Here is a 26,089-nt window from a genome sequence, read left to right as displayed (position 1 = left end):
GACTGAAAAAAAATCATTTAGGTGTTAAACATATGTAATTAAAAGCCGTAAACAGGCATCATTATCTCTGGTAAATTGAGAGAAATGATACCCCCCCATACTTGATGGATCATAATATAAAACCACTTTTTAAAAATTTTATTATTATTATTTATTTTTAATGTTTAATTTTGAGAGAGAGAGAAAGCGCATCAGTGAAGGAGGGACAGAGAGAGGGAGACACAGAATCCAAAGCAGGCTCCGGGCTCTGAGCTGTCGGCACAGAGCCCGACGTGGGGCTCGAACCCATGACCCATGAGGTCATGACCTGAGCCGAAGTCGGACACTTAACCAACTGAGCCACCCAGGTGCCCCTAATTTTTATTTTTTAAAGTTTATTTATTTTGAGAGAGAGAGAGAGGGAGAGAGAGAATCCCAAGCAGGCTCCACACTGTCAGTGTAGAGCCTGACAATTCATGGGCCTAAACCCATGAACCGTGAGATCATGACCTGAGCTGAGATCAAGAATTGGACACTTAACTAAGCAGCCAGGTGCCCCTAAAACTACCTTTTCAACTCAGTTTAAGTGAGGCCATGGCAGAGATTAGCGGACATGGTTACTTAATATTAAAGTTGCACTTCATAGTTCTAAGCTATTGTCACTTAGTATCTAATATGTAATATGTCACTTAGTATTCCAGCTGCTGGCAGGAATGCTGTTATGCATCCAGGGAGTGGTTTCCCTGGTGAACAGAGTGTGACTCTGATGGAAGACTTGGACTCATGGCCTCAGCTTCTCCATTAACTGTGTGACTGGGGACATCTCCTGCTTTCTGTTCTTTATTATTTTCCCATCTCTGCTTTTGGATGACCATATCTGCACAGCCGGCTTCAAAGGGACGAGTGAGGATTATTGGAAGACATTTTTGAGTGTCTCAGAAAACTTACGGAAACCCAGAAATCTTCCACTTCGGTTCCTCCTGCCTTTTTTGGGAGCGGAAATAGTTGACCCTTAAGGACCCTATCCTTTGTGAGTTACATACACATTGTTAGAATTAGGCTTCTGAGGCCCGTGCTTTTGTAATGTTTGTAGTGTTTTTAACATCTTTGAGATAAAATTCATCTACTTAAGTTGTACAAGACAGTGGTTTTAGTGTATTCAAGGAGTTGTGTAACCACCATTGCAGTCTTTTATTTATATCATCCCATAAGCAGTCACTCCCCATTCTTCTCTCCACCCAGCTCCTGGCAACCTGGGATCTACATTGTGTCTGATACATTTGCCTATTCTGAACATTTCATATAAATCGAAATAAAATAATGTGGCCTTTGTGGCTGGTGTCTTTCACTTAACACAATGTTTTCAGGTTTGTCCATGTTGTAGCATGTACCAATACTGAAGTCTGTTTTTTTTTTTTTTTTAAACGTTTATTTATTTTTGAGACAGAGAGAGACAGAGCATGAACAGGGGAGGGGCAGAGAGAGAGGGAGACACAGAATTGGAAGCAGGCTCCAGGCTCTGAGCCATCAGCCCAGAGCCCGACACGGGGCTTGAACTCACGGACCGCGAGATCGTGACCTGAGCTGAAGTCGGCCGCTTAACCGACGGAGCCACCCAGGCGCCCCTAAAGTCTGTTTTTTTACGGCTGAATAATATTCCAGTAGTCACACCACATTTTGCTTGTCCATTCATCATTGTTGATGGACATTTGAGTTGTTTCTACTTTTTGGATATTCTAGAATGATGCTGCTGTGACCATTCCTGTGCAAGTGTGTCTGTTGGACATGTATTTTCAGTTCTCTTGGGTATGTACCTAGGAGCCGAATAGCTGGATCGTATTTCTGTTTAGCATTTTGAGGAAGTATCACAGTTTTCCAAAGTGGCTATCCCGTTTTACATTCTTGCCAGCAATGCATGAGGGTTTCACTCTCGACACATCCTAGCCAATACTTGTTATTGTCCATCTTATTGATTATAGCCATCCTAGTAGGTGTGGCATGGTATCTTATGTGGTTTTGATTTTCAGTTCCCTAATAACTAATGTTGAGGATCTTTTCATGAGCTTATTGTCAATTTGTCTTTTTTAAAAAATTAATTATTCTTTGTACGCTTTTTTAAAAATGCTCAGTTTTGAGAGTGACAGAGACAGCACAAGTGCGGGAGGGGCAGAGAGAAAGGGAGACACTGAATCTGAAGCAGACTCCAGGCTCTGAGCTGTCAGCACAGAGCCAGACGCACGCTGGAACTCTTTAACTGCGACATCATGACCTGAGTCGAAGTCGGTGCTTTAATCGACTGAGCCACCCAGGTGCCCTAGTTTGTGTGTCGTCTTTGAAGAGATGTCTTTGCACCTTCCTTTACTTCTTTTTTTTTTTTCTTTGTAAGAATTCTTTATATATTTCTGATACAAGCCTCTTATTTGAAAATATTTTCTCCCATTCTGAGGATTGTCTTTTCACCTGACAATATTGTTTGCAGCTCAAAAGTTTTACATTTTGATGTCAACCAAATTACCTATTTTTGTAGTATTTTAATGGAATTGATTTAATTTGTTTTCAAGTCTTATTTTGGTCCATTGAGATGTCATTCCTAGATAAAGGAAGGAAGGGTTTTTGTTTTTGTTTTCTTGTGCGTGGATAGTTCAGTTACAGGCTTCTTAGGATGTGCTATATATATACGGTGCTTCTTGGGATGGCAGAGTTTCTGCCATAAAGAATTCTTCCTAATGGGAATCTTGAAGTTCTGTGAAGAAAATAACTCTGTGAGGACATTTCCTTGCAGCTCTGTTGCCTAAACCAGTGGTATCCACTGGGACGATTTTGTCTCCCAGGAGAACATCTCGCAATGGCCAGGGACATGTTTGATTGTCACAACCGGTCAGGAGGTGCTGCTGGCATCTAGTGAGTTAAACTCACTGTCCTAGTGCACAGGACAGCCTCCAGGAACAAAGAATTATCTGGCCCGAACAATAGAGCCAAAGCTGAGAAACTCTGGCCGAAACAGGGAAATCCTGAAACCTGAGATATTGAAAGATTTTTAGGGGTGCCTGGGTGGCGCAGTCGGTTAAGCGGCCGACTTCAGCCAGGTCACGATCTCGCGGTCCGTGAGTTCGAGCCCCGCGTCAGGCTCTGGGCTGATGGCTCGGAGCCTGGAGCCTGTTTCCGATTCTGTGTCTCCCTCTCTCTCTGCCCCTCCCCCGTTCATGCTCTGTCTCTCTCTGTCCCAAAAATAAATAAACGTTGAAAAAAAAAATTAAAAAAAAAAAAAAGATTTTTAATTTCATGTCTTGAGAATCACATAAAGGCTACTAATCAAATGAAAGAGGATGTGTGGTGGTGCCTGGCAGACTCAGTTGGTACAGCATGCGACTCTTGATCTCAGGGCTGTGAGTTCAAGCCCCACGTTGGGCGTAGAGCCTACTTTAAAAAAAAAAAAAAAAGTAATTTATGCAGATGGAAGCTCTGTGGGCAGAATGGTGATAGAACTTGTCAAATAAATCAGGGAGCATTTTGTTGAATTTTCGCTGCTGCCAATTTAAATGTAAATTAATTTATGAGAATGGAAACTGTTTGGAGGAGAAAGGCCAATGGAGCACAGGTAGATTATTCCCTATATCTTTGGGCCACTGTGACACACACACACACACACACACACACACACACACACACACACACCACACACACATCCTGGCAGATAAACCAACTGGGTTGATTTGTATAGATGCTGAAAGGGTGGTCTCGGAGGATAGGAGGAGATTTTCAGTTAAAACGTAGTGGCAGTGGTCCTCCGGTGACTGGCCGTCATCCGAGACCGCTCCCGGGACTTAAAGAACTCACTTTATCTCCCAGCAAGACTTTTCTTAAGCAGTGTGGCATGCTTCTGAGTTTGGTCTCTAGATCCAGATTGCCTGGGTTTAAACATCGGCTCCACCAATTACCTGGGCAGCCTCGGACAAGGAGTGACTTAACTCTTTCTGAATCAGTATTTTCAAATGTAAAACGAGGCCGCAGTAGTATCTGTCTTGTAGGATTATTGGGGGAATGCTATGAAGTAATACATTTAGAGCACAGCGCCTGGCATAGGGTGTTAATGGGAGTGGTGGCTGTTAATACCATGTCTTCCCTGTCTGCCTCTTTTCAGCTCACTGCTATGGACAGTGCTATCACCCTGTGGCAGTTCCTCCTTCAGCTCCTACAGGAGCCTCAGAACAAGCACATGATCAGCTGGACGTCTAATGATGGGGAGTTCAAGCTTTTGCAGGCAGAAGAGGTGGCTCGTCTCTGGGGGATTCGTAAGAACAAGCCTAACATGAATTACGACAAACTCAGCCGAGCCCTCCGATACTATTATGTAAAGGTAATACGCATCCACCTCAGAATAAGACCTGTTCCTCTCTTCTGTTGAGGTTATGAAACTACTCATGTCCTGGTTAATTTCAGATTCTTTTAAATCGAGGCATAATTGACCTACAGCATTATATTCGCTTGAGGTGTGCAACATAACGATTCGATGTTTGTGTACGTTGCAAAACGATCACAGACTGCCTTGGATTATTTTGATCCAGTTTATTTGATAACTTCAGCAGTGTGGAATTGGGATGAAATGTGTAAGTGTGCCAGCTCTATTTCTGCAGAGTTCCACTCCTCATACATATTTTGTTCCTAATTGCAGTCATCTTTAAAGGAAAAATGAGCACAGGGTTGGAATAAGGAGCAGAAAATAGGAGATTTCAAGGCTAAAAGAAACATTCTTGTGTACATCATGACTTAAAAATTGTCACACATATGCTTGTGTTTTAGCTTTATTTACTTTTTACTTTTTAATTTAACCCAGGGAACACAAATACCTTAAAGAAGAGCTGTTAGTGCACAGATTTGGTTTCTTAGTTAACATTTATTTTTTGTTTAATTTCTTATTTTGGATACGTTCTTGGGCACTGAGGTACAATAAGTGGCTCAAAATGGATAGAATTGGAATGAGAAGCTGAGATCTTAATTTGTTTCGCTCTGAAGAGCTTGATCTTAACCAGCTTTTCTGTCTGTCTAAGAAACAACTGGAACTTCAGAACGAAGTGGAAACTTCAGCAGAAGTAACGTTCTGTTCCTTTTTGCTTCCTCAGGATGCGTATGGCTTGTACCTTTGGAACTATTTGAGGTTGCAGTTCAGTGATTTTTGACTTAATGCGATATTTGGTTGAGAGTGTTAAGCAATTGAAATCTCCCTTTTACGTAACATACTGGTTCAGTTGTTAATGAGACACTTAAACACTCGACTTGGGCTCCACGGTGGTAGGAACTGCCTTTGGTGTGGCTAGATAAACATAGATGGTTTTGAAGCTCTTCGGTAAACTACTTGCCAAATAGAGTCTTATTAGGTCAGCTTTTTCGTGAGCTGTGGGAGGTAAGTTTATGAGAAAGTGTAAGAATGCTTATTTTGTTTATCTACAGAATATCATTAAAAAAGTGAATGGTCAGAAGTTTGTGTACAAGTTTGTCTCTTACCCAGAGATCTTGAAAATGGACCCAATGACGGTGGGCAGGATTGAGGGGGACGGGGAAGCCGGAGGCTGCGGCGAAGTCACCAGCAGCTGCAGAGATGCGGAGAGTGGGGGCAGGGAGAGGCCGCCTCAGCCTGGCGCCAGGACCTCCAGCCGCAACGACTACATCCACTCCGGCTTGTACTCCTCCTTTACCCTCAACTCTTTGAACTCCTCCAACAAGAGGCTTTTCAAACCGATCAAGCTCGAGAACCCAGCCGAGAAGTTGGCAGAGAAGAAACCTCCTCAGGAGCCAACACCGTCCGTCATCAAATTCGTAACAACGCCTTCCAAGAAGCTACCAGTTGAACCCGTGGCCGCCGTCCTGTCGGCCGGCCCAAGCCTTTCTCCATCCTCAGAAGAAACTCTCCAAGCGTTGGAGACTTTGGCTTCCCCCAAACTGCCTTCCCTGGAAGCCCCGACCTCCGCCTGCAGCGTAACGACCGCGTTTGCCACCCCACCTGGTGCGTCCGCGCCGCCTCCTGTGCAGGAGCCTCCTGGGACGCCTTCGCCGCCGCTGAGCCCTAACCCTGACCTTGACACAGACATCGACTCGGTGGCTTCTCAGCCCATGGAACTTCCGGAGAACTTGTCGCTGGAGCCTAAAGACCAGGATTCAGCTTTGCTGGAAAAGGACAAAACAAGGAATTCCTCGAGATCCAAGAAACCCAAAGGGTTAGAGCTGGCACCCATCCTCGTGATCACGGGCAGCGACCCGAGCCCGCTGGGAATATTGAGCCCATCTCTCCCCACGGCTTCTCTCACGCCAGCGCTGTTCTCCCAGGTAACTGACCCCTTCTTTTTAGCGCCACCGACTCACCTTTTTAAACAAATCCCGAATTTATAACATCAGGTTCTCCTGCTGCTATTTAGGTTTGTCTTAGAAAAGTTAGCTGTGACCCTGTGAAAGTCACCCCGTTCCTCACCCAGTCAGGATCGCTGCAGTGAAAGGTTTGGAGTCGTGTTGTGAAGGATTCATGGTCTCTGCAAGTAGATGAATATTTTCCAACTTCCTCCTAAAGCAACTACTCTCTCTCTCTCTCTCTCTCTCTCTCTCTCTCTCTCTCTTTTTTTTTTTTTTGGTCTTATAGAACTGGTTGGTATCTTATAAAATAACAGTGATAACCTCAAAAGCTGGAAAACAATAAATTCTGAGAAACGTGAGAACAACTGGTGTGATGTTGAGTAGCAAGTGTGCACAGTTACATTAGCCATTTCTTCACTTGCTTGTCTCCAGTCACCTCTCCCGTAACCTTAAATCCATGACTCCCAGACTGCCCGTTACTAAGGGGAACCGTGTTTGTGACTTAGTTACCTGTTACTTCTCCCTACTTGACCAGATTGGTTTCTGTATTTGGGAAAGACCCTACAAAAGACAGGTGAGAAGACATTTTGACCTTTCTTAGCAAGTAAAAATAATTTCTGAGCTTTCCCTCATGATAAAATTTTGGAGAGATTTGGGGCAGAGACTAGGACAATGTTTGGGTTCAGGGCTGCTGGTGTATTATTATAAGGTTGAAACAGTTCTCAGTGACCGTTGCTGTTTTGTGTGTTGCAGACGCCCATCTTACTGACGCCGAGCCCCCTGCTCTCCAGTATCCACTTCTGGAGCACTCTCAGCCCTGTTGCTCCCCTGAGTCCAGCCAGGCTGCAAGGTGCTAACACACTCTTCCAGGTAAAACACCCACAGGTCTGTCTCTTGCACTTGGGGCCTGGTCCACGAAGAGTGGGGCCAAAAGGCAGTGTCTTCACCCTTTGGTTTCATCATTATAAAACTTGTGTTTAACAAACATGCCTTCCAAGTGTTGATTTTCTAGCCAGCGAACAGCTCCGACAAATACAGCCAACGTCTCCTTTCCATTGTTCACTGTGACGTACGTTTGAGTTAGACCAGGGATTGTTCGGTACCGTAGATTTTGAACCTGCCCGATTTCCTTTCCTTGTCGTTAAAAATAATTTGATTTTTTTACATTTATTTATTTCTGAGAGGCAGAGTGAGACGGAGCACAAGAGGGGGAAGGGCAGAGAGAGAAGGAGACACAGAATCTGAAGCAGGCTCCAGGCTCTGAGCAAGCATTCACAGAGCCTGACGTGGGGCTCGAACCCACAAACCGTGAGATCATGACTTGAGCTGAAGTCAGTACTTAACCAACTGAGCGACCCAGGCGCCCCTCCTTGTCATTTTAAATGCTAGAAATCTCTCTCTGTTTTTTTTTTTTTTTTAAAGAAGAAAATATACACGTGTGTGTGTGTGTGTGTGTGTGTGTGTGTGTGTGTGTGAATTTGCAGGAGGATCTGCACGTAGCTTTTCTCTTTTACCTGAGGCTTTTTTTTTTTTTTACTTAATGAGGCTTTTTAAAAGAGAAAAATTTTGAGTATAGTTTATCAAATACGCCCATTTCTCATTCATTTAGAATTGATATTTATCAACATTTTAAATACATATTTAAAAAAATGGATGTTGTGGGGCGCCTGGGTGGCTCATTCAGTTCAGCGTCTGACTTCAGCTCAGGTCATGATCTCGCGGTTCATGAGTTCGAGCCCCGTGTCAGGCCTGTGCTGACAGCTCAGAGCCTGGAGCCGGCTTTGGATTCTGTGTCTCCCTCTCTCTCTGCCCTTCCCCTGCTCATGCTCTGTCTCTCTCTGTCTCAAAAATAAATAAAACATTAAAAAACTCTTTAAAAAAAAATGGATATTGTGTGATCCCTTAGCCAAGATCATAGGAAGGGTCTTACAGCTTTTAACCATCATTTTGCCTCAGACACCTAGACTTTTTAACTCCTAGAGTTTATTTTGGTTGGTTCATTCACTTATTTAGGGGAGACTCCTTGGGAGATTTTCTTATATTTTGTAATTTAACTTTTCATTTGTTCTTTTGGAAATGAAATGGTAAGGAAAAAAGAAAATTAAAAATCTTCCTACTTCTGCATTTTTTTATTTTGTAAAACATTCTAAGTTATTGACTAGAAAGCGTTGAGAATTTTTTATATTGTATTTTTATGTTTTTCTTTGCCTCTCACAGATAATTGAGTTAGAGAGTGACCAGAGACCTCAGGCAAAGCTACAGTGCTCATGTGGCTTCAGCCCGGACTCTCCCTATAGAACTGGTCTTAGAATACATGATGGGGAAGGCTCTTCTAGGATGAATACGTCTAACTCTTTACACCAGTTGTAGAGTTCATAGATGGGCATCTCTTTCCGGACCTCTTTTTGACAGTCTGCAATTTGTTTTATGATTGAATTGTACTCTGTCGTGCGTGTTGTCATTTACTGAACTTTTTAAAACTTTCATATGAAGTTAAATGTAAACCTGTATACCTTTGGCTATAAGGGAAGGCCTCATAGGTTTGTTCCTTCCTTCAAGGTAGGCTGGAGACTGTAATATGTAACATGTAGGACGAACAGTTTTTTTTCTTTAAAGTTTCTGCTGTGACATCATGTTCTTCCATGATAAACGGTTACTACCTTTGTCCTGTGAGCCACTGCAGGTGGCTTTCGTTTTCTGCCTCAGGGAATGTAGCAGGGACAGAAAATGAAAGTTGGGGTTGAGTAATAGGATGATAATGTGTTTTTATTTTCTTTCTCAGTTTCCTTCTGTACTGAACAGTCATGGACCGTTCACTGTGTCTGGCCTGGATGGACCTCCCACCCCTGGCCCATTTTCCCCAGATCTACAGAAAACATAACCTATGCACTTGTGGAATGAGAGAACCAAGGAGTAAAGAAAGAGAAAGACATTCGACATGATTACATTTGGAGTGAGCGATTAATAGTTCTACAATGCTGATAATAGACTATTGTGATTTTTGCCATTCCCCATTGAAATGCCTTTCTAAGATTCCCTTTGACTATGACTCAAGTTGGACTGTATATAAAAATGCCTTAATTGGAGTCCAAACTCCACCTCCCTCCCCCTTGCCCTCTCCCTCCCTAACTCCTCCTCTTCCCTCCCTCCCTCCCTCCCTCCCTCCCTCCCTCCCTCCTTCCCTCCTTCCTTACTTCCTTTCCTCCCTACCTCCCTACCTCCTTCCCTCCCTCCTGAATATTTTGAGCTTTGTGTTTAAAGAAATTTTTGGTGGGGTTTAGCAGTTAGCTATGCTTTGTAGGAGCAGTTAAGAACAAAGTTATTCCTTCTGCCTTATCGGGACCCTTTGGCCAGGAAAACATTTATGCTTTGAGTATATCAGTTGAAGAAATGTTAAATGCAGTTGGCCGTATCTTTAGGACTAAGTGTGTTCTGTTGAAAAATTAAAAGTGAGCTAACACCAAGTAAGATCAGAGCAGTACTGTTGGGGAGATTCTGTTCTGCTCTGAACTATAACATGTGTAAGCAGTCCACGGCAAGGCATCCTATTACCTGTATCGGGGTGGGTCTCTTAGCCGTGTGTGTGATCTTGTCTGAACCTGTGAACAGCATGGAGCCTGGTCTGTTTCAGCATAGGAAGATTTTTAAACGTGGGGTTTACGACCACGTTTTGCAACAACCGGTGAGAATAGGGGACCCCATCGCTAGCACAGAAATGTCTGCTCGCTGGTGGTATAATTACACACCCGTGATATGTACAGGATGGTAAGTGATGGCTTTTAGGATGAACCTGGGTTGTGAAATCTCGAGGCATCTCTGAGTAAAACATTCAGTTGAATAACTTGAAACCACATGTGGGGCTTTCTTTCCCAGTTAGAAGATACTTTTTCTTTTCTGTTCACTGCACATTTTATCTTTTAAATTTCAGGTTGTTAGGGGTTGGGATTGTTTTAAAGATGTAATTAGGAAGATGAAAAGCAAAGCAAAGCCTCCAAATCTATAGTGAGGTAAAGATGTTATGTCTTTGAAAAAAAGTTTTTTATTAGAGAGCAGCAGAATTTGTTTGGAAATGCTCATGTACAGGGATTGGATTGTTCACAGTAGTAGCGAAAAACGTAGGCCTTCATCTCTACATAAACCACATTTATAAAATATTATCATGTGGTACTCAGCCCCAGGTGGAGACAGATTTGTGGATAGTCCAAGCTGAATTGATAACCAACATCACAGTGGAATCTTTGGGAAAACTTGGCTTTTAAAGCCTAGGATTAGATTATATGCCACGACCAGCACTACAACACTGCCCGTTAGGAACCTCATCTTTTAACCCTAGAAGGAGTTCTGTAATGGAGTCCCAAACCAAATGGAATGAGGGAGTAAGGTTTTGAGGGCTCCAGATGACACTGATAGGAACCAGCATCTTCCAGATGTAGAATATTCACTTTAAATATGTTTCTATACAGTGTGGAGGAGCTACAGTGTGAGACATGCATGTTAGTTAGTAGTCAGGGAGGGACAACATTCAGGGAGCCGTCTTCACATCTGTCGTCTTGGGGACCCGTTCACTGGTTCGTCAGTGGCTATGGGCTGAAAGGTGTGCTCCTGAGGTGCGCGACAGTTCTGGAGGCAATGTTTGGTAGTGATGGGGAGCGGACGGTGGACTTCTCTCCCACACGGAGTCGCTTCGTGGGCATGCTTCTTCGGAATCAGACCTCAGCAGCACTTTGGGATAGTTTTATTAGGTTTATGAATATTTTGTACATTAAATCTAAGTATTGATGGCTCGATTTAACTAGATATTTAAAATTTTGAAAGCACAAAAGTATTTTATCTTTTTGAATTAAAGGAGAAAAGCCATTGGTTGTTTTCATAGACAATATCTTTGATGACTAACTGTGTCAGCACAGGGGTGCCTGGGAACCAAGGGCACCATTAAAACTCAGTCAAAGCAGCTTCCTGGGAACCAGTGTTTGTGAGGCCTCTTGTCTATAAACCTACCCCGGAAGCCTCCGAGAGGTGCGGGCCTCAGGAGATTGATGATCTGCTTTCTCTTTGAGATCAACTGACGTGGAGAAGTGTGTGCATGTGCGTGTGTGTGTGTGTGTGTGTGTGTGTGTGTGTGTGTATTTCCTTTTTCAAATGAAAGTTTACAACCTCAGCTCAAGTGTATGAGGCAGACCATTCTGTTAGTAAACTACCTCCTTCCTGGAAAACTCTCAGCTTCATGTTTTTTTGAGCATCCGGTGTTCTTAGCATCCAAAGGTGACATACCACTTAAGATCCATATTCACTGGGGAGACTTCTGTTCGGTATCTAGCTGGTATCCATCACAAGTCACTTTGCCAGGACGTTCGCTGGTGGGCAAAAGTAGCCTAAGCGAAGATAAGGGAGCAGGTTGAATGAGCTTTTGAGACATCTGTGGTTATCTTAGCTTTTCATCTGCTCTGGCCCTTATCTACTCATTTGTATGCTGGGAAATGTTTAACAACCAGGCTTTCTGAAAGGGAAAAAACAATCCTTCAATTGTAGCATTTGCTGATTCCCATGATTAAATTATTTCCCCTGTGGCTGATTTTAAGCTACTACCTTAGAGCTGAGAAGGGATGAACACAGTTGGCTCAAAGCCACACACTGAGCCAGCAAAGCACCGCATTTATTCCATCCTAGGGTGGATTTTCACATAATTTCTAAAAGAATTTTCTTCCTTGTTCATATGCTGATTTCTTAAAACACAAAATTAAAATCACATGGCTAGCTTCAGTAATCTTTTTTTTAATGGTTTGTCAGTGCCTTTGTGAGGTTACATTCCTCATGGCATATTTTGTGTGTTTTAACAAAGTAGAAACTTCCATTGATTTTTAAAAATACGTACATGATGGAATAATCCAGAAACCCTCAAAAAAAGTCAATGTAAGCTATATAAGCAGAGATTTTTTTCTTCTTCAGATTTTGATGGGGAAACTAAGCCCATGAGCCCATGTGTGTGTGTATGTACACACACATATATATACGTGTATACACACACATACATGTATGCATGTGTATATGTGTATATAATGAAAAAGGGTCCTGGATTTTTTTTTTTTTTTTAAACTGGAAGAACTCTTCGATGATTTGCATACTGTATGAGAGATCAAAACAGGCATGACTATTGAATCCAATCACCGGGCACAATTTCTAGTTTTCTCCATACTGTGCGACTCAGACGTGGAGGGGAAAGTAAATAAATAAAGAGGTGTGGGATTCTGTGGCTGTAACTGCAGGCTATTGGTAACATCACTCCAGTCCCATTCAAACCTGTTGTGTGAGTTGTAGCCTCATAACTTTGTTTCATCCTGGTCTCAGAACAGGTGATAGGATTCTGAATTTCTAAAGGCAGTTTTGTATGTTTCTGGGGAATTTAAGCGCTAGAAGCACTCATTGCCATTTCAGAAAAGCAGTCTGCAGCCTTTTCGAGCACACCTTGATCAGTAAAAGTTTTAAACACCGTATTTCCTACTGCGAAATCCTACGTGTTTAAGTGGAGTTGTATGCCGCTGTAGGAAAGGCACATGTACGTTCTGAGATGTACACGAAAATAGCAATTAAGGATGGTCTAAACAGTAAATCTTGACTGCAAGTTGTACTGTTTTCTTCCTGCCCCAGTAGATGGTCTCACGCACCTTCTGGCAGCACGTGCTTTACCTTAAAGACCACGGACTCGGGACACTGTTTCACTGCTTAATCTTGAAAATAAAACCTGGATACTTTTGTTGTGATATGTGGAGAACTCCTTTACATATTTGATCTGATTTTCATGTAAAACCCCTAGAAGTTTGATTTGGAAGTTTTCAGTAAAAGCTGTCTTCAGCTTCCTGAGATTTTATATTAATTCTTTTTTGTAAATAACCCCATTACCAAATGTTTTCCAGAGCTTTGTGCATATTATTTTTGACAGCCTGTTGGCTCTTGTGTCTTCATACTAGATAGGACTCTTTAATTTACTTTTATGTTACCAGCCTGCTTACAAACTTCTTCTGGCCTTATTAATACTGTATTTTACCAACAGATTTGGAATTATGTTAAGTTGCTTTATGCTAAAATAAGAGAATCACCCCCACTTTCTTGCTGCATTCACAGGCTTTGCTTTAAAAAAATTTTTTTTTAATGTTTTTATTTATTCTTTGAGAGAGACAGAGAGTGAGCTGGGGAGGGGCAGAGAGAGAGGGAGACACAGAATCTGAAGCAGGCTCCAGGCTCTGAGCTGTCAACACAGAGCCTGATGTGGAACTCAAACCCACGAACCGTGAGATCATGACCTGAGCCAAAGTCAGACGCTTAACCGACTGAGCCACCGAGGCGCCCCTGTAAGCTTTGATTTTTTTAATTTGTTGGAACGTTTCAGCATCTCTTGAAGAAATAACTTTCCTTAATGGGTCTGTGCTATTTATCACTTACTTGTATATATTTTAGTTGCCCATGCCAGAAATCTAGAATTGTGCTGAGGTGTGTAGACAAGGATGGAGACGGGTGCAGGTGTCATTGTGCAGAAAGCTCCAAATGAATTCCCAAACCAATGGGAAAGTTAAAAAGGCTACTCATGATGTATGTAGTCTGTTAGCTGAGGGCATGACAGAACATGTTCTTTCTAAAATGGAGCTGAGAAGTTAATTGCTTAAGCCATAGTAGGGAAGTGGAGGCCAACCATAATTATCTTTCTTTAGCAGATAATCTGATCAGAGAATGGGTCCTATGGAAAATATTTCATTAATTATCTTCTTGCTTTGGGGTCAACAAATAGATGTTATTATTTTTAATGCTGCTAGCATTACCTGAAGCAGGGTGCCCTGTTATTCCTCTTAGGTCATCAGAATTCTGCTTACTGAAGTTTGAAGTTTTAATCTCAGAGTCTAGAATTCTTGTGGGTGGTAGTATATGAAGCAAGGAAAAAAAAGGCGGTTTGATTTCATTTCTCGTACTTGGTAGGACCTGTTAGCACAAAAGTCATGTTTTGACCTGTAAACAGAACAGTCTGAAAGGTGAGTTGTCGATGCGGTTTAAATGTTCCATTTGAAGCTGCCAGTTTCTTCAGGCTTTTCTGGGAAAAAAAAAAAAAAGTAAGTGCTAGATTGACAGCCTGCCGGAAAATGACAATTGCTAGGATGCCGCCATTCGCACTGAGCGCTTGTGAAAGATGGAAGTCCAGAGTGGTTTGTGCGAGAGGGGAGATGTTGGCTTTCAGGCTTTCTGCAGAAACCAAGAAATTCAAGCTGTCGTTAACATCATTTTAAATGAAACCTTTAACAAGAAAACTCATGAGGGATACGATTAAACGTGGTAAGGCTCTTGAACTCTAGTTTTTTTAGTGTAATACATATCAGAAAGTTTTATGAGGTTTAAATTTTCATTTTGAAATATGTAATTGGGGGACTGGAGCATTTCTTTTCAAATTCATTCTGGTTTATCTGCTGAGTACCGTGTGTGTGTGTGTGTGTGTGTGTGTGTGTGTGTGTGTGTAAACAAATCTGTCTTTCAGAGGGAACATATATTTTTCATCCTCTAGGATGGCTCCCAGGCTATTTTATACGAAAACTTAAAAAAAAAAATTGGCTGCACTTTGCAGTTGCCACTTTTAAAAAATTAATGCCTTGCACATTTCAGTTTTTTTAAATTCTTAGACTCATAGGCCTTAAAGACTAATTGCTTGCCAACATTTTTAGAAATAGGAGGCTGCATGTGACATGCGCTGAACAAAGCCACGTTAACCCACTCGCTTGTGCACGTATCACTGCTCAAATGCAGATGCCCTTTCCTAACATTTCTACACTATCACTTTTGTGTAAAATCCTTGTTATGTTGGGGTCTGAGTTTCTCAGAGAGGGGGTTTATACTAAGAGTAGTATTTCTAAAATACAGATTTGACCGTGAATTGATAAAATAGTGGAGGAGTTGTGGCTTTGTAGTCTAGTTTACCCTTTCAGACTGTACATAATAAGCATTAGCAGAAACCTCAGAGTATCTCGGGCTGAATGTTCTTCTCAGCTTGCTCTGTTTCCCATCTCCTGAGGGCCCATTCTGAGTCTTGTCCCTCCAAGGACTATGAGCCGCGCTAGGACAGGCCTGGGATCAGGACAGGGTGGGCATGCCCTGCGGCTAGGCCAGAGCCGTAGCCAACGGAATCGTCCAAATATGCCCAGAATAGAGTTCATACTGGTATTAAATCACTTGGCACTTTTGGGGGCACCATTATTAGCACTGTTTTGTTATTAATAACTGGAAGCACAATGGTAATTTTGATTCATTTCATCTTAAGGATATGGAGGGTCAGAGAAGTAATGTCTATTTCTCGTTTATGTTTTCTGGAATTAAGACTCTTTGGAGAAGAGGTAAATGGATTACCTGATGAGCCATTCTTCAGGGCTCTGTAAGGTATGCTCTTTTGGCCAGGATGTTTTAAAATCATTTACAAGCTTTTAATACTCTGCTTTGTGGAAACGTATGACTTATTAAATGATTTGCAATTGATGGAGTACACTCAGCTTTGTAAACTATCCAGTTACATGTTTCTTTTCTGTTTTGTCGTTGTTGCTCATTGTCTGTTAGGCAGGGGACACAGTCCCTTCTAAGACACTTCATGGGTTTGTTTTTGAGGGCAGTTTTACCAGCGCCTACATTGCAGTCAGTGCTTATGTAAGAAGTAGGAATATCTTATCAACTTCCCTGTTCACTGTGAGTGAAATTAACTAATATGCCTATATGTAAAGATAGAAATGAACACAATTAAGTTTTGATCACTCATGGCCTATTTATTCGGTTTGGCCGTTTGATTTTCCTAATCACAGTCCTGTCGGTTTCTGCACTTTTGCCTTCTTGCAGTTTCACTGACCTCTGTGGGTAGGGAAGATTCAATATGAAACTCAGTCCAGTCATTTTGCCACTGATAGCTTTGGTTTGAGGTGAATACAATTTTTGACCCGAAACTAGTTTTTTACAATTATATCCGTTTTTTGGCCAGATAATCAAGTTGGTTTTTTAAAAAAGTGTGTAACTTTGCATTTTGAAGAACAAACTAAGAATTTTCTATGAGTCCTAACTGGATCTTCAGGTGTGGACGTCACTTGACAATGGAATGTTATTAGATAGTGAACGTTTGATTTTCATCCACCCAGTGTATAATGCAGAGGAAAAACATGTCTGCTGTGGCATTAACACCGGAGAGAAGTTTTTTTTGTTTTTTGGTTTTTTTTGTTTTTTACATCAATGTCTTAATTCGGGCTGTGTGGTCATCAGAACTTGTTGGGGTGTTTCCCTCCAACCCAGATCCACTTGGCTGAGAAGACAGTTCTGTCACTGTTTGTTTCCCCCTTGTTTATTGAAATCTATCGCTCACGATACCTAATCTCCACCGCGTCTGTATAAATGGACCGTTTCTATGTGATGCAGGTGCACACCTACCCAAAGGAATGAATGACGGTTAGAGCAGCACTAGTGACTTGTTATAATTTCAGTATGATTTACGTTAGGGAGATCTTCAAAGTATTAACATTGCTTTTTTCTTCTTTTTCCTACAACAGCAACGAAAATGATGGTAACTGCTAACATTTATTGAAATTATACTGGTTGTTGGGGCAGCTGGAGAGAAGCTGCCTTGTCTTCTAGCTCAGCAGTGGGACTTAGCCTGTTGGGAAACAAAGGGGTGTTGTTTTAAGGTTGATTAGAAGGATGGGAGCCAGAGTCTCGGATTCTAATTCTTGTGGCAAAGAACCTTCACACAGAGCGTAGGTAGGTGAGGAAGAGGATGCGCTAGCACTTTGAGGGCTTTACGATATGCTGCTTTGAAAAGAGAAAAGGACCGTTGATACTCAGTGCATCTCCAGACATAGCAAGGGGTTGCTCTGATAACCAATCAGGTGATCGCTTTTTCTCTCTCACTTCAAGTTTTATGCAAAAGTTTTGTTACATTCTGTAATGGTGATATGTGTCTTTTTAGAAAGATGATATGTTAAAAACAACTATTTTTATGCAGGAACTGACAGAGGAATTTGCTTTGTATAATGGCAAGCTAGCTTTAAGAAAGCACCGTAGCAAATTTACTGAAGTCTGAAACTACATAGATATGTTAATAGATATATGTGCAACTAGATATGGACGACAATTGTATTTTTTTAAATAAATATTTTTAACAAAATGATCCTCTGAATTGATTATTCCTGTCACACCCATTGAGATAGTCTCTGGATTCTGTTTTCATCCGTGCTAAATGTGGGTTAGTAAAAAGTTTGGTTTCCCAGTGGTTATTAAAACCTGGCCATCAACTATTTGATGTGTAGCTACATTAAAATATTTAAAGCCTGGGGCGCCTGGGTGGCTCAGTCGGTTGAGCGACCGACTTCAGCTCAGGTCATGGTCTCAAAGTTTGTGAGTTCGAGCCCCACATCAGGCTCTGTGCTGACAGCTCAGAGCCTGGAGCCTGCTTCTGATTCTGTGTCTCCCTCTCTCTCTGCCCCTCCCCTGCTCATGCTCTGTCTCTCTCTGTCTCAGAAATAAACATTAAAAAAATTTTTAAAAATAAAAATAAAAAAAATAAAATATTTAAAGCCTGAGTTGGGATATAGGTGCTGGAAACGGGAGATTGTAAAATGATTGTTGCCATAAAAAGGAATTGAGAACTGACGGGCTAGAAAAACTACTCCCTGTGTGAAAATTTCACTTCTGTTTGTTTGTTTGTTTTTAACTTAAGAAACTTAGATTCTTTCATTCTAGCCCTTGTGAGCACCATATTTTGCTTGTTTCTGCTCTAGGCATTGTTTCTTGACATAAGACACTGGAGACTTGAGTTCTTTAAGTTAATGAAATTGGGCCCTTTCCGAGCTGAGTTGATATAATACACATGGGGGAAAGTGGGGTTACTAGATGGCACAAATTACGTCACAGAGGGCTGTCTCTTGTCTCCAGGGGGAGACAATGAGATGGAGTAAGAGTTCCGTGGGGGGCAATGAAGCTTCACTTCAGATGGTGGGTAAACCATGTTCAGCGTGTTTGGGTAGTAACCATTTAGGATGACAGCCGGATCCTCCTAAACTGCTGTTGTCAAAATAATATTACCTAAAACCGTAGTCCCGGGAGGTCGAATACGTTTGGGAAATGGGGTCACCACCTCTTGGAGATTCAAGATGCATATTAGAATATTAAATCTCTAAGAAATCCTTCAGTAAAAAAGCCTGTTCGATCTACCATTTTCTTTTTTTTTTTTTTTTTAATTTTTTTTTTCAACGTTTATTTATTTTTGGGACAGAGAGAGACAGAGCATGAACGGAGGAGGGGCAGAGAGAGAGGGAGACACAGAATCGGAAGCAGGCTCCAGGCTCCGAGCCATCAGCCCAGAGCCCGACGCGGGGCTCGAACTCACGGACCGCGAGATCGTGACCTGGCTGAAGTCGGACGCTTAACCGACTGCGCCACCCAGGCGCCCCGATCCACCATTTTCTAACCTTTCTGGCTGTTGACACATTCTCTTGAGAGGCATAATGTCCATTTTGCAATCACTTTCTGTGTTTTATAGATGCATCTGATGACAAACTAATGCCCTAACATTGAGTAATTTCCCAGAGCTTGCATTACCAGGTTGGAGATAATCATTAACAGTTAGTTGTAAGCTTTTGGGGCACCTGGGTGGCTCAGTCGGTTAAGCATCTGCCTTTGGCTCAGGACATGATCTCAGTTTGTGAGTTTGAGCCCCACGTCAGGCTCTCTGCTGTCAGGATGGAGCCCATTTTGGATCCTCTGTCTCCCTCTCTCTCTGTCCCTCCCCTGCTCGTTCTCATTCTCTCTCTCTCTCTCTCTCAAAAATAAATTAAAAAAAAAAAACAAAACTCTCACACTGGTTTGTCACTATAAAGCACTGCACTTACCGGAATATGCCCTGTGGGTGCCTGGCTGACTCAGTCAGAGGAGCGTGACCCTTGATCTTGGGATTGTGAGTTCAAGCCCCACTTTGGGTGCAGAGATTAAATAAAACTTAAAAAAAAAAAAAAAAAAGGAATATGCCTTGTAACTGGAGTTCATGAAGGTGACTTCCTTCGGGATAACTTTAAGAGGACAGTGTGTGATGAAAAATCAAACAGGAAAGATCATTTCTGCCAGACGGAAAGCGTTGGTGTCGAGGAGGTTGTTGGAACGTCACAGTCAATGTTATGATTCCCATGTGCTTTTCAAAGCATCATTGACAGAAACCCCACTCTTGTCAAGGCCACCTTCCATGTTGCCCAGTCCAGTGGTCGATGTTCAGTCCTCATCAGAATTCATGGCAGCATTGGTTACTTCCTCCTCCTTGAGATACTTACTCTTCATGGTGCCTTCCAGGAAACCACAGTCTCTCCTGAACTTCCTCCTCCTTCCGTGGCTTCTCTCATTTGCTCTGCTGGACCATATATATATATTTTTAAACCACTGTTGAAGAACCCCAGGGCTCAACCTTCTAGTCATATGTTCTCTCTCTAGGTGGTCGTCTTCAGTCCCACAGCTTTAAGCTCTATAGGTATGTGACCATGAAATTTATATCTTTGGGCTTGACGTTGAAGCTCTGTGCATTTATACTTACTAGCCTTCTTCACATCCGAGATACCATCATAAAATGAACATGTGCAAGACAATTGTGGAGCACCTCCTTCATCCTCCAGTGTTCACTGGCCTCGTCATCTAGCCAGTAACTCAAGTCAATGCCTTGGGGTCATCCTAGATTCCTGTTTTTCTCACACCCATACCCACTCCAGTAGCGAATTCTATCCATTCGACTTTCGAAATAGAGCTTGAATCCAATCGCATTCACTACTTCGGATGCTACCAACATTGTCCAAGCCACCAACGTCTCTTGCGTAGTTTAGGCAGTGGTGCCCTCGCCAGTGTCCCGGTTTCATTCCTGCCCCCCAGTTTCTTCTCCTCACAACAAGCAGAGTATTACTTTTAGAAGTGTAAATGAGACCACGTGCCCTGCCTGCTCGCAACTCCCAACGATTTCACATAAAAACAACAGAATCCCTGCTCCCGCCATGGCAAGTAGGATCTGGCCCTTCGCTGCCACTCCCGCCTGCTTCCTGCTCCTGTCACCACCTTGCTCACTGCATTTAAGCCTCACTGGCCAGCTTGCTGCCTCTCAGGGACAGACATGAATGCTGGCCGATGCCTGTGCACTCACCCCTTCCCCTGCCTCCTACGAGCCGTCCCTGGGACTTGGAGTCCCATCATCTGGTGCCAGCACAGACGGCACCTCCTTACGAAGGCTTCCAGGAGCATCTGTTGCCAATCCCTCTTCCCACTCCCCTGCTTTATGTTCCTCTGTGGCACTCAAGTATCCTTCATCTCGTGGCGTGGTCCTTTTCCTGTCTTTCTGTCTTCAACTGCAGTGTAATCTGAGGCAGATGCTTCTATCTCATTCTCTGCCGATTCTCTGCACCTAATCAGTGCCTTGGACATAACAGGTGGCTCAATAAATCTTTTTTTTTTTTTTCTTTTTTTTTTTTGCTAAAGATTTTATTCTTAATCTCTGCACCCAGCGTGGGGCTCAAACTTACAACCCGGAGATTAAGAGTCACATGTGCTTCCCGACTAAGCCAGCCGGGCACCCCCTAAATCTTTTAAAAACGAATAAATGAATCAATCCTCTAAAAGACCGCTCGGTCAGTCTGTCTTCCTTCAGTGAATCTGGCGTACAGATGGATTAGATTCCTGCCTCCAAGCAGCAGACGGACATCTGGGAACAGGGTGATCCCGCTGCACTCTGAAATGTCACACTCTTCAAAGGAGATCAGGTAAAAAGCCCCACTTGCTCTGGAACTGATTTTGAAGTGGGGTTTCAAAACCTCTGCCTTCCCTTATTCTGATTATACGAACGAGGGAAATAGTGATTCTCAGTCTAACAGTTTTGTTTCTTTTAAAATATCAGCCATGTGAACCTACAGTTTGAGAGAGACCTCTCTTTGGAAAATATTTGGTCATTTGTTTCTGAGCTGCATATAAAAGGCTCGATCGTCCATAATGGATAACACACTTGTTAAATTTAAAATATTTTATTTCAGGAAAGGTACACTTAGATTTGCTTCAATCTCGTTTTCTATATTCTCAAATTAATCATGATCACCTTAGATAAAGCCATTGATCCTTCTTTGTAAATCTGTATAAAAAGGATGCGGGTTTTTTTTTGTTTGTTTGTTTGTTTTGAAAAACCACGAGAAAAATACAGCTACTTTCTTTTTGTCCAGGTCAGTCACTCCAGTTAGATTGCACATTGAAGTCCGGCAGCCATCAGCTATTTTTAAGTATTTACAGGCATAGTTAAAACTACACCCTTAGACCATCAGCCTTCAAAAAAATTTAGATCTGTTTGACTTAACAATAATTATGTACCAAACATACGAACAATTTCAAATCTGCTTATGAAGAGGTTTTAAAAATTGCTAGCATTTATGAAGCAGTTTCTAGGTCAGGCATACAATAATTGCTTTAAACAAAGCCACTTCATTCTTTCAGAATTCCTTTGAGGTAGGGTAAGTTCTTTTAAAATGTCACTTCGATTTAACAAGAACAAGCAAGGCTGGAAGACCATCAGTGAGGGACCCGCCCAGGGCCGCACAGCTAGAGAGCGAGGCCAGCGCCTGCTCACCGGCCAGGGCCCCGTCCCCACACAGGATATGCTGGCAGACGCAGCCGGCTGACATGACAAGGCCACCGATCTGGGGTACGCTGCTCAGTGTGGGGCCTGCGGCTCAGGCTACAGAGAACCTCGATCCCCTTTTTATAGCCACGCATGCACGTTCGTACATAACGCAGAGAAGCTGCAGGTAAGCGCACGTCCAGTCACCATCACGGCCATTTTACTACTTACAGATGCCTCCGTGGTCTCACCCTTTCCAAGTGGCAGGCTCTGTGCCCTCTCGGTTACTAGGGGATCTGCTCGGTCGGGAGAGCCCCCTCCTCCACACTGCTTTCGGTGTGCTGCTCCCCCCGCATCGCTCGGCAGTCCCAGCTTTTTGTTAAGGAAACCCACCTGACGTGGTACAAAGAGCTGTTTTCCTTGACAAAAGATGTAAAGTTTAAATCAGGTATTTTTGAGAATTCCTTAGTGCTGTGCCTACACTTGGCGTAAGCGCGGTCAACCTTCATCCCATTCTCCCAGACGGCTTCTGAGCCCGTTAGCACTGATCGTTAGCAGTGGGGTACTTGCAGGTAGACGTTTAACAACTGGCTCTCCCGGGGGGAGAGAAAGGGGAGGATGTGTAGCCTCTGCCAGTTCCTATGGGGTGAATCCTCCCACGTGGCTGATCTCGGGCCACCAGACACGTTACCACTGAAAGCGCATCTGGGAAGAGATGGACAGAGCCACACCTCCGTATCCTATTTCCCCTGTACAGATACAGTACGCTTAGATACCTTCAAGGAAGTGATGAGTTTTGAGTGGTTCTTTCCCTTGTCTTTAACGGAATTGTTAACTTTCTATAAAATCTCATGTTTAATACTGGCCGAGTTTTAACAACTAGCTCTCAAAAGGAAATGTTAACGACCGGCTTTTATCAGCTAGTACGAGCCAGCCCAGCATACCACTGAATTAGTGTCCCAAAGATAGCAAGATTCGACTTTTCCTTTCGATGTTTTAGATTTTAAACGAACTACGGATATCAGCAACGGGAATTTGAGGGACCGTGGCTTACCAAAAAGTAAAAAGCACATAAATTATTTGAGCATGCCAGGAACTAACTTGGGGTTTGTTTTGACTGATTTCAAATATATCTACAGCAAGCAGTGATCATCGAACTTTACAATTTCAACCTGTTCTTTCAAACTTCAACGAAAAGTGATATTCAAACCCAGGGGATGGTCCATGCAGGAGGTGGTCGGTGGCCAATGGAGTGAAGCATATGGCTGTCTTCTTCCTTCCCATCGGGGTATCCTGGACACCTGTTACCAAAGGTCCGAACCGGGGGAGAGGAAGGTAACTTGAATATCCATCCAGTAAACTGCTAATGATTTTCCCAGTCCGTTCAATTTCTTCTACCTAACCAAGTATTTGTGGAAAAGATCCGAGCCAACGCGTGGAGAGATCGCCTCCAGGGCGACCCCCAATTTCTTGAACACTTTGGTCTGTGCTGGTGCTCGAGAGGCCGGCCGTCTTCGCCTGCCCCCTTCCCCCAGTTTTACCTCTGGTAGCACTCTGGGCTTTCCATTCCCAGTGCTTTGTCCTGGGTAGGAACTACAACAGAAAAAACAGGTAGCATGCGTCAGCAGCTCTGATTAGCTGCGGCAATTACTCATTCCGAGAGCTTCCCCGGGCTTTTGCTTTTCCCATCCTATGGCTCCACAGGGAGAACAAGCAGAAAGTCAGACTTACTGGTTCTGGCAAACTGTTGGTGGAGGGAGTTCGTTGAGACTCGCGTCTGGGGCTCAGGGAATATAGGTTTCTTTTGGTCTCCCACCAGTAGGGAACTCACTGGGTGTTACTCATTGGATAGTCACCAAATAGTTCTCGAATGTGTGGCCTAAATGAAGGCTCCATGCTGAGTGCTAGGCTAGACACCAGCTGGTACCGGCCACCTTGGAAGTGGGGCTACAGTTAGTGCTGACCGGGGTGGGGGGGGGGGGCGGTGGCGGGATTGCTCTCCTTGGCTTTAAACTGAGTGGTCGTTTGAGAGATTGGATTGCAGACACCCATTCCTTCAATTGTTTGGTGATCATGTTGCTTTTATGGAGAGGATGAGGGCTCCGCTTGGGCCCCTTCTCTTAAGAACTGGCTACGTGCACAGCTGATACAGTGCCTGGGACTCTGAGATCTCTGGGCAGAAAGGCTGGGAGGCTCAGAGACATAAAAATAGCCTCGGGACACCCCCTGCCTTGGGTCTCCAGGAATGAGACTATTCTTAGGAGGTGTCTCTGCCCCAAAGGAGCTTTTCTTTGCCACTTGGCCTGGAGGACCTCTTTTTGAAAAAGAAATTGGGACTAGAGTCAAAATCCCAAACTGCAAGGAGATGGCCAATTAGGCCTCTGGGCCGTGGCCCAGCCAAGGAGGCAGAGGCCGCCTTTCAGGGCCCCACACGGGCTGGAAAGGGAATCCTGGCCCGTGGTCCCGCGGCATGGTGGGATACAGGAAGCCAAGTTCACGATCCGTGCCCCTCTCCTGATGGAGAAACCATGAGTCAGCCTATCCCATTCCCTCCTGCCCTAAGAGTCCAGTGCGGACAATCGCATGGCAAAGCAGGAAGAGGGGAAAAGGAAGCTGTAGAAAAATAAACACTTCCTCGCACTTTACTTGGAACAGAACAGTATTTGTGGCGTGCTACGATCTACAGCATCTCCCACAGCCTCGCCTCACTTTGTTTTCCTCCTCTTGTGTAGCAACAGATTCTTTCCTTACCTGATGAGAGTCCAGAGTGCATCCTGTGGAAAAACAGGAGCAAGACATAGAAGGTAAAAGCCAAGCAACCAAAGATCACGCCACAGACCAGGAAGCTATAGCTGCCCTGGGCCTGGAAAATCTGCCAGAGGGGAAAACACAGAGACGCAGGCCGTCAGAGCCTCACAGGAAGGCGCACTGGAGGAAGCAGCTTTCCCCGACCCCCCGGCGGGCTCCGCAGTCAGGTTGAGGCCCGTCACACCGACGGGCAGGGTGGTGAGTAGGAGGGACGTCTTGGCCTCGTTTCAAGGTTATGTGTCTGGAGGAGGCAGAAATCCTGCTCGTGACCCCTGCGGTCCCTTTTCGCTCTGTATCTGGAAGCTTCTGAAAATCTCTCCATCTTCCTTAAAACTCCGGTCAGACCGTGTCTATACCCACAGGGCCGAACCAGAACTCTGCAGAGGATGTGTATAGACCTATGTCTATCATGGAGAATTTAAAACACAGGCCAAAGGAGCTTACGGAGTTCCCCTGGGCCCGTCACCCGACTAGCAATTAGCACCTCCGTGCCCCTCCACTGTCCCCTGCACTAGATCACACTGAAGCAAACCCCAGACCTCACGTCATTTCCATGCGGAGTGTTGTCAGGAGGTGTAGCTCTCCTCCCGGCAGGGCACAAGATCAGGAAAGGAGGGTTGGGATTAGGGGCATCTGGGAGACCCAAAGACCTAGGTTTGAATATCCTGTCAGTTTGTAGAAGTATGACTGACCGAGGGCAAGTTGCTAATTTATCTGAGCTTCAATATCCTCCTTTGTAAAAGGGGGCGTAGCAACAGCGCTAGAAGCTTCAAACAAAGGCAGATGTATTTTTTTCCTGGTGCACCCGGGAGGACGGGTACGTCTGAAGAGACGCGGGAGGGCTGGCCCTCGATGAGGGCAGGACTTGGGCAGGAAAGCTGGGCCCTGTGTAGGGTGGCCAGAGGCTAGGGGAGCTGGGGTGGGGACGGTAGGTGGAGAAGAGGTGGGGAAAGAGCTCCCGCCCGCCACTCAATCCCATCCCAGGCTCTGGGAGCTGAACGACATTCCCACAGGGCCCCGCTGGCCCCGCTCCCAGACATGACTTGTGTTTGCTTTGGACCGTGCCGCACCTCCCTTCACATCTCCAGGTCTCACATGCAGAAGCGGAAACAGGTAACGGAGGGGGGCCCTGCCTGCTGTGTGGGACCCCCAGGGGAGGGACAGCTTGGGTTCAGAAGGTGGCTGGCTACATCTTCCCACCTGCTTGGAGGGGGGCTCCCCAAATGCCGTCCCCTGCCCCTAGGGTCTCCCACATACCGAACCAACCAGCATCTGGAGAACCATCTCGCCAATTCCTGCCCCTGTCACCAGCACTGTGGTCGCACAGCCTAA

The 26,089-nt window shown here is 44.1% G+C and overlaps 2 protein-coding genes across 6 annotated transcripts in view; one reads left to right on the top strand and one right to left on the bottom strand.

Annotated features, from left to right (window-relative positions):
* The first annotated feature begins 483 nt into the window (after nucleotides 1-483).
* Nucleotides 484-13,077, top strand: ELK4 (ETS transcription factor ELK4). Of its 2 annotated transcripts, XM_040462337.1 has the most exons (5): nucleotides 693-1,009; nucleotides 4,121-4,336; nucleotides 5,428-6,300; nucleotides 7,075-7,191; nucleotides 9,104-13,077. In XM_040462337.1, exons 2-5 carry the CDS (start codon nucleotides 4,130-4,132, stop codon nucleotides 9,200-9,202), a joined length of 1,296 nt encoding a protein of 431 aa, XP_040318271.1. In that variant the 5' UTR covers nucleotides 693-1,009; nucleotides 4,121-4,129; the 3' UTR covers nucleotides 9,203-13,077. The 2 variants fall into 2 exon arrangements, with proteins under 2 accessions (XP_040318272.1, XP_040318271.1); XM_040462338.1 differs by lacking the exons at nucleotides 7,075-7,191; nucleotides 9,104-13,077 and adding an exon at nucleotides 6,390-6,507 and having other exon boundaries at nucleotides 484-1,009.
* Nucleotides 13,078-21,349: 8,272 nt separating this feature from the next.
* Nucleotides 21,350-26,089, bottom strand: part of SLC60A1 (solute carrier family 60 member 1) — a 30,907-nt gene continuing 26,167 nt past the window's right edge. The window contains exons 8-10 of one of the 4 annotated variants that reach the window (XM_040462222.1): nucleotides 26,015-26,085; nucleotides 24,701-24,723; nucleotides 21,350-23,542 (exon numbers count right to left, since the gene is read on the bottom strand). In XM_040462222.1, coding sequence (XP_040318156.1) covers nucleotides 23,344-23,542; nucleotides 24,701-24,723; nucleotides 26,015-26,085 — 293 coding nt within the window. In that variant the 3' untranslated portion in view covers nucleotides 21,350-23,343. Of the gene's footprint in view, nucleotides 23,543-24,700; nucleotides 24,822-26,014; nucleotides 26,086-26,089 lie in introns of all 4 variants that reach the window. The other 3 variants (XM_040462224.1, XM_040462223.1, XM_040462225.1) reach the window with 3 other exon arrangements.

This window comes from Herpailurus yagouaroundi, unplaced genomic scaffold (assembly GCF_014898765.1).
Source record: "Herpailurus yagouaroundi ecotype Mexico unplaced genomic scaffold, PumYag 308, whole genome shotgun sequence".
In the NCBI taxonomy this organism is placed as follows: Eukaryota; Metazoa; Chordata; class Mammalia; order Carnivora; family Felidae; genus Herpailurus; species Herpailurus yagouaroundi.
This window is presented reverse-complemented; position numbering and strand designations above follow the sequence as displayed.

Excerpts from the sequence above, each read along its gene's own strand:
- ELK4 (XM_040462337.1), top strand. The coding sequence starts at position 4,130 with ATGGACAGTGCTATCACCCTGTGGCAGTTCCTCCTTCAGCTCCTACAG. Across the intron at positions 4,337-5,427 it reads TCCGATACTATTATGTAAAG|AATATCATTAAAAAAGTGAA; the intron begins GTAATACGCATC and ends GTTTATCTACAG. Across the intron at positions 7,192-9,103 it reads GTGCTAACACACTCTTCCAG|TTTCCTTCTGTACTGAACAG; the intron begins GTAAAACACCCA and ends TTTCTTTCTCAG.